The sequence below is a fragment of the Osmerus mordax genome, chromosome 13 (assembly GCF_038355195.1).
Source record: "Osmerus mordax isolate fOsmMor3 chromosome 13, fOsmMor3.pri, whole genome shotgun sequence".
Lineage (NCBI taxonomy): Eukaryota > Metazoa > Chordata > Actinopteri > Osmeriformes > Osmeridae > Osmerus > Osmerus mordax.
Window position 1 is genome coordinate 13,789,964 of NC_090062.1, and position 14,250 is coordinate 13,804,213.

Consider the following 14,250-nt stretch of genomic DNA (forward strand, 5'->3'; position numbering starts at 1 on the left):
TACTGCACACAAGTATGTTGTCAGCTAGCGATCAAAGCCTAGACACATTTTGAAATGCCTTCAGACACCATCGAGTCCTGCCTTTAGCCACGTGCCACATACTGTCCAATGTAACGCTACTAGGTGGTGACCTCACCAACGGTACATTGTAGTAGTTAACATGTTTGATTGTAGCCCACCAGGAGCGTAACTAACAAACTAAACTACACATATTTACATCTGAATGGAGCCTTACCAAGGACATCATTCCACCCAAGCTTGTGCTATATTCCACCTAACAGTCAGGACTAGGAGCTGCTCCGCTTTTCGTTTTTTTACTTGTATTGGATTGTGTCAAAAATGTATTTTCAGGCTACTGTAGACTTGCTGAAAATTAATCTATGTGTAAAAGTTGTCTACCTGTGAATCTCACATGGAGATGTTATACCGTTACTTGATATTTGTACTTACAGGTCGATTAAGCCAGAAGGTAAATATTTGCGTGGAGCTTATGACAATTTTTATTTATTTTGACACAAGCTGAAGATTAAGGTAAAGGATATTCTCAAAGACACACATTGTTTTTGCCTGATATTTTGGGCAGCTCCCATGGTGAATGTAGCTGTTATCTAAGTGAATCACATGTTCAGGTCTTAGCATCTCTAAGAACAATGCAGAACTCTATTTTATTTAAAAGCAGGATAATAAGTTGCTTCATTATTTTACTCTAATATTGGGCACAGTGTACTGTACTTTAATAAGGTAACTATAGAAACAAATGGAAATATTGTCGGGTCGCCACGGTTTATTAAATAGTATCACAATTCTATTCCTGTCCATACAATTCATGAAACACTCCAGTTAGCCTCCCAGTTACAGTATGACAATAATGTACACCATATGTTTAGTTGACTGAAATATTGATTTAACATGGTCCTCTATGGCCTGCATGAAAATGTTTTTTTTAATGGACCTGTTGTGTACAAAACTGTTGTGAACTGTATTACTTGTATTATACATTATTATTGTGACAGTTGTTTTTATTATATTGTACATACAAAGCACTTTATTTTAATTTTTTAAGATAAATAAATGTTTTTGAATATAGTCTTTGGGTTGTATTATTTGGGATTATATTGTGCTGGGTCATTCCTTTTAGATACTTTATCATGTCCTTTGCATAGGCTCAGCGACTTATGCCCATTCTAAAAGGCGTGGGTGGAGACAGAAATTTGAGTTGCAAAAGATAGATTTGCATAAAACTGAAAGTGAACAAAACTACAGTTGGATACATTATTTGTGATTGTTATAATTTGTTTACATTGGTTGTGACATACATATGGACCAACACATGCAGTAGTATCAACAATGAGGAGTACTATTTCATTTTTACAAGGCAAAACCTTTGGAAGAAATGTGAATGAAGCCTATAATATCATGGCTGTGCAAAACTGTCTCTTATCAGAGTGGACAGAAAGATTAGCTTTGACTCTCACTTTAGCATTGTTCTGTGACAGTAAGCACGCATACTGACAGAGCACTCCTTCTTGGTAAGTGTTCATCAAGATTCTATTCAATTTCGACAGGCAGTCTTTGGTGCCATCATCCCAAATTCCCTCCTTGTTCTCACTTTATGTCTTCCATAATTTAGACTTGTTTTGATGCCATGGTGTCTGCTGTGTGGCTTCTCTGGTCTCTGGCTGTTGTCTGGGCTGAGCTGGAGATACCATCCAATGAGATTAATACTGAAAATTCAGAGGATATTTTTCCATGGAGGAACCAGAGGCTTCCCATCGTCGTTCAACCCGACCAGTATTTCATCTGCATCCACCCTGACCTCATCGCCAACACCTTCACTGGTCAGGTTCACATCCTGGTCACGGTGTTGAACGACACCGGACTTATTGTGCTGAACAGCAAGGGTCTGGCCATCAAGGAAGTTGTTCTCAGAGCCCTCACCCATCCCGCTGCCACTTACAGACGGGCGCAGCCAATGGAGATACAGAAACAGATTCTTCTCCGTGAAGCTAATGGAAGACAGGAGAGGTCAGTGAAAAAACAGGTGTCCCTGCGTGTGTTGGAGTCAGAAGCCAATGAGCAGTTGGCTTTGATCTCAGACGTACCTCTCAACGCAGGACATAAGTTCCAGCTCTCCATCTCCTATTCCGGGAACTTCTCCAGGAGTTACTCAGGTCTCTACAAAGCCACTTACATGACACCAGATGGAGACCTCAGGTAGGAAAAACAATGTATCTTAAAAACGCAGGTTTCGAGGAGTGCTAGAGGTTCTATTGATGAGTGTATTGGTTTTTCTTTACCAGAACTATCGTGGCGACCAACTTTGAGCCTAGTTATGCTCGAGAGGCTTTCCCTTGTTTTGATGAGCCTGGAATGAAAGCCCAGTTTTCTCTGGTGGTGGTAAGGGAGGCTGGACAAATATCCCTCTCTAACATGCCAAAGGTGAATAAATTAGTGCCCAAATTATAATGTGTGTTGTGATAATTGTATTGTAGAAACTGATTTTTGTTTAACCTTAGTGTCATCAAAGAGTTTTGATAATCATAAAGACAGTATATGTTCTAATGCATATTTTAAGATGATCTTTTTCTCTCTAGTTATACACCAAAGCACTGCAAGATGGTCTGGAGGAGGACCACTACCAGGCTAGTGTGAGGATGAGCAGCTACCTGGTGGCTTTTGTCGTCTGTGACTTTGCCCAGAACACAGCACAGACCAAGAAAGGGGTCAAGGTTTGCTCTTTTGTCATGAAAAGTACTCGTATAATAACACAGAAATTGTGCATCATTCATTGCCTTTCGATTTGTTTACGAGATGGAATAGAAATCTTTTGGGGGTTTGTGACAGGTTTCGGTCTTTGCGGCAGACCATCAGATAAACCAAACTCACCATGCTCTCAAAGTAGCTGTGGATATCCTAGAGTTTTATGAGGAGTACTTCAAGATCTCGTACCCCTTACCAAAAATAGGTACGGATTACATGATATAAAAACATGATCTGACCTACTCTCTGACCCCTCACCAATGACCAAGGACCGTGTGTCCAGATCTGGTGGCAATCCCTGATTTTGAGGCAGGAGCCATGGAGAACTGGGGTCTGGTGACGTTCCGGGAGACGTCCCTGCTGTACCAGGAACACCGGGACAGCCTGAGGGGACGGTCCTGGGTCAGTCTCGTCACCGCTCACGAGCTGGCCCACCAGGTAGGACTCACACAGCAACCTCTGATAATACTGTCATACACTATACTGTTTGTCATCCTCTATCTATGTGGTTGGATTCAACATTCTACATGTGAAATCCCTGGGCAGTGTATACCTTACAGTATATATCCCAAACATCATTATAGTGGTTTGGGAATCTGGTGACCATGCAGTGGTGGGATGATGTGTGGTTGAATGAAGGCTTTGCCAGCTACTTGGAGTATGTAGCCATAAAACACCTAGAACCTCACTGGGGTATGGTGAGTGACTAGCATACATTTTCTTTTCTTTTCTTCACAAATTTTACTGACCAAGTTACTCAGGAAAAGCCTACTAGGTCATTAGGTTTTGAATGCAGTGTATCCGAACCCACAGTGTTACTGTGGAAAATGTCAAGCTTTAGTTACATGGTGTGTTGTTGTGTTGCAGGAGGACGAGTATCTCTTGATGAACATGTACAAAGCCCTGGAGAGGGACTCTCTTCTGACCACTCACTCTGTGTCGCTACCCGTCAGCGGTTCCACTCAGATCCGAGAGATGTTTGACGCAGTCTCCTACTCCAAGGTTACGCACATAAACAAACATACATTAACGGACACGTGCATAGCAACTTGAAATTCTCAAAATAAGTGTTTCTTGCATGTTGCAGCTTCTGTCGATGTAACTGTTGTAATTGGAACCATTCACATTTTGTCACAGGGCGCAAGTGTTCTTGGAATGCTCCACATGTATCTGTCAGACCATGTGTTCCTTAGTGGAATTCAAAGCTATTTGAGGACCCATCTCTACAACAATGCCCAACCAGACGACCTGTGGACAGCAATGTCAGAGGTTCTGTCCATTTGTCTCTGTCTGTCTGCCTGTCTCTCTACTTATATCTGATTCCTACTGAGATGAAGCTGCCAGCAGAATAATGCCCCTATTTCCTACCCAGACAGCCCAGCAGAATCACATGTTCACAGATGTGAAAGCCCTGATGGACACATGGATAACCCAGAGGGGATATCCTGTTGTGTCAGTGAGCATTCAGGGGACGCACATTCACTTGCGACAGGATCTTTTCACCATCTTGCCTCAGAATGACACAGAGTAATTAAAACAAAGCCCTCCTGTCGTCTATCTGTCTATCTCTCTCCTTCTCTACAGTTGTCTCATGCTTTTTTTTCTCTCCACTCTCTCGCTCTCTTTCTGTCCCTCTATCTGGCTGGCTAGGCTTCCTAGAACTGAATTCGAATGTATTTTTTTTCTGTTGATGTTAGCTCCTTGTGGCAGATCCCATTTACTTTCTACACCAGTAGCTCATCCACTGTCACCATTCATTTGATGACAAGCAAAGAAGGTAATTTGGTATTCATTATTAACAAATCACTGTGCTGTGAAAGTGCTTTTGTGTGTTTCAAAATGAAATCAATTACAGTCAGCTTGCATTTTGTTTTAATGACTGTAGTGCATATTTCATGACAATGGTTCGCTGATGATGAAATTGAAAAAAAGAAACAGATTTACTTCTACGGTGAATTAAAGTAGCCAGAGAGTGAATGAATGTGGTCAGTCCAGGCCTTAACACACTACACTTAGTATTGATGGCAGTTAACCCTTGTGTTATCTTCGGGTCGTTCTGACCCATCAGTCATTGTGACCCACCGTCGTATTGCGACAACTTTACCGCATACAAAAACAAAGTGAAGCATTTTCTTTTAACCGTTGGGCTGTCTCAGACCCCCCACATTGCGAAGGTTAAAAGAAAATTATTTTTATTTGTTTTTGTATTGGGTAAAATTGGGTAAACACAACGATGGTTCGTTATGAACCTTTGGGTCATGTGACCCGAAGGCAGCACGAGGGTTAACAAAGGAACTGGGCTAGAACACCCAAATCTACATAAGCCTGAAGCAGTAACTCAGATATCCCTGCAGACCTCCTCATCCCCATTTTTCTTTTGCTCAGAGATCATTGATCTTCCAGAGGAGGTGACATGGATCAAAGCCAATGTGAACTCCAGTGGCTTCTACAGGGTCTTCTATGACAGACACATGCTGCGAGGCCTGGTCACACAGCTGGAGGGGGGACAGGCTGGTCTCAGCTCTGCTGACAGGGCCGGACTGATCGATGACACCTTTCATCTGGCCAGGTACAGAGTTTAGTCATTCTGCACTACATGGGGCCAGGATTTACATTTACATTTAGTCATTTAGCAGACGCTCTTATCCAGAGCGACTTACAGTAAGTACAGGGACATTCCCCCCGAGGCAAGTAGGTTGAAGTGCCTTGCCCAAGGACACAACGTCAGTTGGCAAGACCAGGAATCGAACTGGCAACCTTCGGATTACTAGCCCGATTCCCTCACCGCTCAGCCACCTGACTCCTAGGATGATGGCATAGCTCCGTATAGAATGTTCTCATTAGTTTAGGTATATGTCAACTGCATACAGTTCATATATATGTAGAGTTACGCTGCAGTTTGTTGCTATAAAAAGCCATTTGATTCTGTAAACTGTTGCCTTTCATAATAAAGATGAACCCCTTTCGCCCTCAGACAAGGATCCTTGCACTACTGTGAAGCACTCAAATACACTCTGTTCATGAAGACAGAAAAGGAATTATTGCCCATAACTGTCTTTATCAATCACATGTCCAACATGATAAGCAAATTCTCCTTCAACAAACAACCTTGCATTACTCATCTTCTCAAGGTGAGAAATGCCACTTCCATCACAATTAAATCCATACTGCACAACAACAAATACACCCCTAGGCCACGTTTAGACAAAAAACAACTGAAAGTCAAGAATTTGACTGATGTTCTTCTTAGCCTACCAGAGGATATAGCTATTGTATCTCCATATTACATCCGTACATCACCACAGGGGTCGATTTAGGATGATTAGTTCCTCTATAATATCCTCCAGCATCTGGCGTCACTGCTTTTTTGCTCCTGTGTGTAGGAGCACTTGTGGAGCATGCTGGGAAGGCTGGCGGATGCCCAGCGTTGGGAGGATGCCGGGTCTTTGCCTTTCCAGAGCAGGAGAGTCAAGCTTCTGGAACTGGCAGCCCGATTGGGACGCTCCCCAGAAACAGAGCAAAATGCCCTGCGCCTCTTCCACTTCTGGATGGCCAAAAATGGAGACCACCCGTGAGAGGAACCATACTACATATATAGGCTATGCAAAACAAACTATCTCGCCCATTTCACAACTCCCTCAGCCGAGACCTTACCCAGATAATCTCCAGCCAAATGCAGCAAAATTATTGCTGATTATTCTATTTTAGTACATTCTGCCACCTGGTGACCAGTAGGCTTCATGACATGTTGCTAACTTCAGTGCTTGTTTTGTGTCATTCTGATGCAGACTGCCTGCTACATTGCGGGGGCTGATATTCCAGGTGGGTGTCAGGAAAGGAGGTCATATCGAGTGGAAGTTCCTTCTGAAAAAGTACCAGCAGAATACATCTTGTAAAGAAAAGGCTATTATGCTAGCAGCTCTCTGTCACACCAGCAGTCAGAGGAAGATACTATGGCAAGTTTATCATGTCTTCACCTTATTTCAGAACAGTGGGTAAAACACACTAAAACAGGCACCTTTTGATAGGTTTACCTATTTACTATACCAACTGAACCCTAGGGTTTTCCCCAATAATACATGGGATGGTCTTCGGGATTCCGATGAGAGTAAGATGTGTATCCTCTACCTAATATGTCAAAGGGCATTCTTAAGGAGTTTATGTCTACAGCCTGGCTGGCTTTATGTCCGAAAACACAAACCGTTTGGGTGGTTGCGGATATTATCCTAAACTACTGAGTTTGCATTCAGGTTGCTGAATGCGTCTCTCCAGCACCATGTGATCAAGACTCAGGACTTCTCCCTCATTGTGGAGCAGCTGGCGTTCCGACCCACAACCAATGAGATGGTGTGGAAATTCCTGCAGAAACACTGGGAACAGATCTTGTTGAAGTAGGTGCCATTGCATAATTGAGTTGCATAAAGCATTTATGTTTGTATATATAGCACTTATGTTGATGAATGGTTGAGCTGAGCATGCTATTGAAATCAGGCTCTTCCTTAACAAAGTTGAAACTTCTTTATTGCCATAGGTATCCCTTGGGGTCACCTTATTTGTCTGGTATTGTAAAATCTACTACATCCCATTTTAATTCTACTGAGAAATATGATGAGGTAATTGTAACAGATCTTTCTCACAAACAAGTCATTCAAACAGTCCAAACGTTTAGTTTGAAAAGGAAGAATTAAATGATTTTGTCTCTGTCATATTCTAGGTTTACAACTTCTTTGTGACAAAGAAAAGACTGTGTCATATGTCCTTTGTCAAGCAATCTTTGGAAACAATCAAAGTGAACATGCATTGGCTTAAAACTAACACAGCGACCATTCAATCTTGGCTACAGAAGACATACCCCAACAGCTTCAAATCATATTTATTCTGCAAGAAGGAGGTTGCCTATCGCTTTAAATGGGGAACTACCATCCATATTCGTATTTAGGACAGGTCATCATTGTCCATTAATGCAATTTAAAAATGTATTGCATATAAGGAACCAGTTTCCCAGACATGGATTAAGCCTAGTCCTAAAGTAAAAGAAAAATTAAATGAAGATCTCCATTGAAGTTTTTTTAATCTAGGACTAGGCTTAATCCATGTATGGGAAACTGGGCCTATATGTCAAAACACGTAACAATATTCTCGTTTGGGTTAAGGGTGACAATGGTTTAAGAACATAGATTATTGTTTGGTTGTCAACTGATGTATTTTACCATAGGACTTTTCATTCCCTAGCAAATTTGTAATTACTCTCTCTGATCCCTTTATATCCTGAAACCATTTGATGTAGACTCAGATAAAATGGAATACAAATGAGTGATGAAATTAGTACTGAGATCCTGTGGGATGCAGTGGAGGTCACTAATTGTCACACCCAGGATGATTGATGTTCCTTACCTGTGCAAGGGTGCAGTCTGAGATATTTCAAATAGGCAAAAGGCTTTTCATCACAATCTTATTTTCCTCTCTTCTGTTCAACATGTGTATTCAGATGTCTTATTCACATACTCTAAATTTGACTTTGATTCATGATGTGTGATGTGAATAAATCTGGTAGAATTGAACACAAGGATGTTATTTTCAGAGTTCAAAGTCAATAGCACCAAGATAAAAAATGTAATCCATGTGCAAATGCAATGACTGTGTAGTTCCTATTAGGATGTGTACAACAAAACAAGTGAATTATTGTGTGTTTTAAAATGGATTACTTATAATAGCATCGTTAGACATGTTATCTTTCATTAAAGTTTAAACCCAACTGACTAATGCCAACCTAAAGCCATTGCATATACTCCTATTAGTAGTTGCTGAACTAGAGTAGAGTGAACTAAAAAGATACTTTATTTGGGGTCAGTGGGTCATGATTGATACAAAAATACACAATTGTTATGTAGCTTCATTCTGCTACACAATTGACACTTAATTGAAACATGTTTAAAGTGAGCCAACCAACAATTTCAGACTTTATTTCACCAGACATTTTAAACAAATCCAAAATGCAACACGCAACGTAATTTGCCATAGGAAAGAATGTAGGTTTGTAGGATTCTATTTTCCGGAGCCTAGACAGTATGATCGCTTCTCAAAACTCAGAAGTAAGTGAGGCGAGGGACGTCCTCTAAGATCTGGACTCCTTTTCCGAGGTTATTTAGACTTGTCACTTCCCTTGTCATTTGCTTTTTTCTGCTTCTGTTGCATTATCTCTGCATCCCTACAAGAAATCACATTCAAGTGAGTTGGAATAATAAACTATCCCAAAAACTAACAGATTCTAAAGTGCTTAACTACACTGACGACTACGCTATTGTAGTTTGTGTGTACATGCAAACTCAAATGAGCACGAATTGTCAAGATGACACTACCTCTGCTTACGGGCTGCAGCAGACAAACCATCATCACTCCTCTTCCCCTTGTTTTGGTCCCCTTGCTTCTTGGCATTTTTTAAGCGGGCAAGATCACGTTGATTTCCTCCTGCAAATACAATGAATGTACTTAGTATCTGAACATACATAGTTTATCTATGTATGTTCAGATATAGTTGTATGTATAGTTTAGCAACCTGGGATATAGCCATAGTCAAGGTGGCAAGGTGGCTTCTGTTTACTAAATTAGCTGGCTAGCAAGATAACCCTGCTAGTAGTATAGGTTAATAAGCGGCCTAACCGCTTATTGATAGCTTTAGCATACTACTAGCCACTATAAACGGTAGGCTAGCTTGACTAGTTTTGTAACGAGTTACCGTTAGGCCACTGTCTGTCCACACTAGGCTAGCCTACCTACCTTACATTTTTTTGGCAACCAATATCTAGCTATTTTAATTATAGAATGTACAGTACTTGATAACCACATGTCACGGACATGCATGTGACTGGGTGTAAAGCAAGCCTAGTTGCACTATAAAAACAGGCGTCCTCAAACTCGGGACATTAGCTAGCAACACAACCGCAGCATTTGTCGCTATGTCTATGCATTGCAGAGATCACAAAAAAAATATAAACTTTGGTTATGTATAGGCTTACATCATTGTCATGGTATGAACATAAGACGCCTTACGGTTAGTTAATATGTTGATACCCACTGGTCATTTTTATGTAGTTGATGCTTCTCGAACTCCAGATAAGCTCACCCCAAGGGCCGCTCACTCTCTCCTGGTCGTGCCAATATTTGCTTTTCTGCACGTCCGAGTACAACCTACTATTGTTAGGGAGGACAAACGTTCTGCTCTCAATGTAATCACAACGGAGAGTTCCAAGCGTCAACAAATGCTAAACTGAACTTATTGCTCATTTAAAATTGTCATAAAAAACACACTTGTGAGATTTAATGTACAATACGATGTACGATGATATTATTAGTACATTTACTTTCGAAAACAGTAGTCAATTTTTGCTTGTTGACTGAGACGTTAGCATAATTAGCCTCTGTTGGACGACATATACGATAGCGGTCTGTGATACATCCGTTTTCCATCGTTAAAATAATAAACATGGCTCACATATCAATGAACGTTTTATGATTTATTATGAGATAATATTACTAGTAAACAGTTAATGGGTACAATTATCATTATATACCTGTAGTTTTAAGCCAGTGTAGCTCACTGTTATGCTGTACGCGACGCGGTTTAGAGAAACTTGTAATTCTATTGCTGTTTAGGAAGCCAAACGGCGACAGTAAAATCTCGGCCCTCCCCTTACAAAAATCAAAATTCCCAGATGAGTTTTTCAATTGGTGAATCAACCTGTCACTCAAATTAGAGCCAATCCCTGTGCCAATACCATCCCGTATGTGGCACAGAGGTTTTCCCATTTTAAGACGTCTGTAATGGGCTGAGAGTACTTTGAGCCATTGGCTACTAACCTGAACTTCAATGCCACAGCCTCAATTTGATGTCATTCTGTTCATGAAGGTCTCCTCTACAGGACTGTGAAAACCTCTAACATTTCCCAGCTGGGGTTTTTTTTATAATCGAGCTTAAGTCCGAGGAGTGCCTGTGATTTACTGAATTCTGACAGTAGCTAGCTACCTAGCTTGGAATGCCCACGACAGACTGATGGTATACTGGCTTTGTTTTAGTTTTACAGTGCCTAAGTGGCATGACATGGTTGCGTTTTGACGTTTTTGGTACATTGGGCTTCATATAACATTTGTATTTTGAGTATACTTGTATCTTGCAAGGTTTACTATTAAAAAAAAAAGTATGTTCATACTCGTAAAAAGGCGCGTTTTTATATTCCCCTCAACTCCGCCATCTAGTGACTTTTTTTGTGAACTGATCTGCATTATCTTCAATCACCAGCACATAATGAGACAATTATATATCACATAGATTAAACAACAAATTTAGCCAATCCCAAATTTAAGTAGGCTATTGTGTGTATTGAGTGACAGTGATCAGCTCAATGTGACTTTCACTGAGTGCATTAGTGAAAGTTTATTTTGGGGTTATTTAGGTGGCTCTTAAAAGAGCCTTTGTTGCTTTTAGGCGGGAGTCTTCACAATATCTTGCTCAGACCTGAGTGGACATTCAAAAGAAACATTTCGTTTCCCCTGAAATTTAGGTGAACGCCGTCCCTAAAATAACAATCATCCTTATGATGGATGTTGCTGTTTCGGATGCCAGACATGCCCCTATCAGCCAGAAAGGCGGCTATGCCGGCATTCACACGCCTTCGGGCCCGTTCAATCCCATACACACTGGTGCCAGGTACATGGTTCCGATAGACCCATCGCTGGATAATATCTGAAAATATGATCTTGGTACTGGGGTACTTTTGCAGTAACCATCCAAGATCGTTCCTCATTTGGATCATCAGAGAACACGACGTTTGAGAGGCCAGGTTGTTTCCGCCTAGATGTACGATCATTACGTCGGGACCTGGACCCGGTGTTCTCTGGAGAAGAGGCAGGAGCTGCTCCCATCTCATACCCCTCTTCCCCATCCACTCAATCTGGCACATCAAGCCGAGGGTGGCTGTGTCCCGTGGCGGTCAGGTGGCGTTCAAGCCAGTAAATCAGCGAGCTGCCGATTATCCACACGCGTGGCTTTCGAAGGAGTTGGAGTTTGTTTTCCATAATTGTTGGTAAGTAAAGTCTAAAGACAAATTAGGGATGAGAGACTTAGAATTTTGCAGGCGTCTAGGGTCAAAGAGAGAGAGAGGGAAGTTAGGGATGTTGCCACAAAGCAAAAGCTGACATTGGAGATCGGTAAGTATGGGGGCTTGTGGACAACTTTAGATGAAATAGATGAGCAACTAGAGAGTTTAGGTGAGAGATCCAAACTGTTAGCTGTATCAGCACAGTTGAGGTTTAGACGGGTGGTACTAGGGATGAAAAATGAGAATGGTGTCTTCAATCTAAGTAAGGACAGGAGAAGATTGCCTTTAGAGACTCTCACTAGGAATCTTAGGAGTGTAGTTCAGGCACCTCTAGAGTTGGAGGACACTGAGGATAGGCAGTATGGGTGTGCATCAGCACATGTTTTTGCAGAGGCAAAGGCTGAATTTATACGCCTTGCTGAGAAGCAGCAGGCACTTGTTCGGGATTCAGGTAGGAAGAGGGGGGGGCTCTCAAAGGTCATAGTACCTGATGTGCAGTCGGCAGACCAGCTCCTTGGTAAAATCATCAGACATGGGTTTGATGAAGATGGGACTAAAGTCTGGTACAGAGCCACAGTTATAGGGGAAAAGGAGGTAAATGGTAAGACCATTTCCCATGTAAGATATGATGGGGAAAAGAGACTGTGGTGGTTTGATTTATGGTCCGATTTTCAGGAGGGGTATGTGGAGTTGTTGTCTGTCAGTGCTGCAGACATGATAGGCAGGAAAATAAAGCACATGTACATAGATAGTGATGATGGGTTGGAGTGCTGGTATCCAGGTAGAGTAGTGGGCTGTAGCACAGGTAGTTTACTTGTTGTAGAGTACGAGGGTGAGGACGAAGAGGAGGGGGTTTACGAATGTCCTCTTTTAGATGATTATTTAAATCATGAAGTCAGATTTACATAGGTTGTAAAGCAAGGCTGTTGAGCGGGATTTAAAAGCCAACAGAGTAGGGCATTGGCAGACTGTTGAGCGGGATTTAAAAGCCAACAGAGTAGGGCATTGGCAGACTGTTGAGCGGGATTTAAAAGCCAGCAGTATAGAGTAGGGCATTGGCAGACTGTTGAGCGGGATTTAAAGGCCAACAGTATAGAGTAGGGCATTGGCAGTTAGACTGTTGAGCGGGCTTTAAAAGCCAACAGTATAGAGTAGGGCATTGGCTATAATTTGTAGTTATTGTGTATCTTCTAATATTAATCTTTTCTTTTAGGTTGAAGTTAGCTGTATAATTATTTGTAACTATTGTGTATCTAATATAATCTTTTTCTTTCATGTAAGATTTCTGATGTAAATAGTTCCCTCTGCATATATTCGTATCTCTTATAGGATGTTTATATAGCTAAATATTGGCAGTTTTACTCTAGTAAGGCTGTTGATCAGGTTTGATATTGATATTTAATAATTTATGTATTTCTAATTTCAGGTATGAAGAGAAAATGAAACAGTAGCAGCACATTCCGTTTGCAGTGAGGTTGTATAGTAAAATGAAGTTTTCATAAATATGTTTATAAGTAACTTATTGTCAATAAGTATGTTACAAATGTGCACTTTTTTCTCTCTCTTTTTCAGATGAACGTGCCTTCAATTAGCTACACATTTTCCAGGAGCTTGCTCGATCGCCTTTTTGCTAGGGGTCGGGGAATAATTTTCCAGTATCCCATATTGGCTAAAATGGGTTAACTGGTTTTTTGATTCCCTCTGGAAAATGAGTTAGGTTTCCTATTAAATATGCATATTAAACATTGTTGTTCTTGAACAAATTTAAGTCGTGTCATTATTATATTACATGTATTATGTTTCAATGGAATAACTTAATTAAAATTACATTCATTTGAATAAAGACAACAAAAAGTAATTTAGAGGTCCACTTTTGATAACATGTTATTATAAATCGACTGGACAATACAAGAGTACAGATAAGAGAAGAAACGCTTCTCCGCCCCATTCACTGCAATGAAAAGCTTCATGGAACTCTGACTCGGAATTTGAGCTTCAGGGACGCTTGTCAAAAAATGACAACATTTGGCGTGTCGGACGTTTTAGAGTTGTTTATGTGATGTGTTCCCATCGTATTTAAGACTACATATTTTACAAACAAGATGTTTGTTAACGTAGCTGTTTACATATCTCACTCGTACTGGCTAATCAGCTAGCATGTTAAAGTAGGCTACATCCAAAGTCACTGTCGTAAAACTAGCCTCTTTTTCACAAACAGCTGATTAACGGAAGTAGCTTCGAGGTAAAATTAAAAACCTTTAAAAACGTCTAAATTGAGCAAATATTGTTGATATTATTGTGCACACGTATTTCAGTATAGTTAATATGTAATTTAATTCCATAATTTCCCCAGGAATAACTATTAAAACGTATTTCAGGAAAAACGCTCAAACGG

At 40.8% G+C, this 14,250-nt stretch overlaps 2 protein-coding genes across 2 annotated transcripts; one reads left to right on the forward strand and one right to left on the reverse strand.

Moving 5' to 3' along the window:
• The first annotated feature begins 1,645 nt into the window (after positions 1–1,645).
• LOC136955611 (endoplasmic reticulum aminopeptidase 1-like) lies at positions 1,646–7,699 on the forward strand. Its single transcript, XM_067249335.1, has 17 exons — positions 1,646–2,214; positions 2,301–2,439; positions 2,595–2,729; positions 2,845–2,965; positions 3,044–3,198; positions 3,345–3,458; positions 3,628–3,762; positions 3,898–4,029; positions 4,133–4,287; positions 4,458–4,537; positions 5,146–5,329; positions 5,735–5,891; positions 6,144–6,331; positions 6,549–6,716; positions 7,011–7,151; positions 7,292–7,373; positions 7,475–7,699. The coding sequence occupies exons 1-17, from the start codon at positions 1,646–1,648 to the stop codon at positions 7,697–7,699; spliced, it is 2,880 nt and encodes a 959-aa protein (XP_067105436.1).
• Positions 7,700–8,579: 880 nt separating this feature from the next.
• serf2b (small EDRK-rich factor 2b) lies at positions 8,580–9,927 on the reverse strand. Its single transcript, XM_067249565.1, has 3 exons — positions 9,836–9,927; positions 9,120–9,228; positions 8,580–8,968 (listed from the first exon to the last, which is right to left on the reverse strand). Exons 1-3 carry the CDS (start codon positions 9,840–9,842, stop codon positions 8,902–8,904), a joined length of 183 nt encoding a protein of 60 aa, XP_067105666.1. The 5' UTR covers positions 9,843–9,927; the 3' UTR covers positions 8,580–8,901.
• Positions 9,928–14,250: the final 4,323 nt, after the last annotated feature.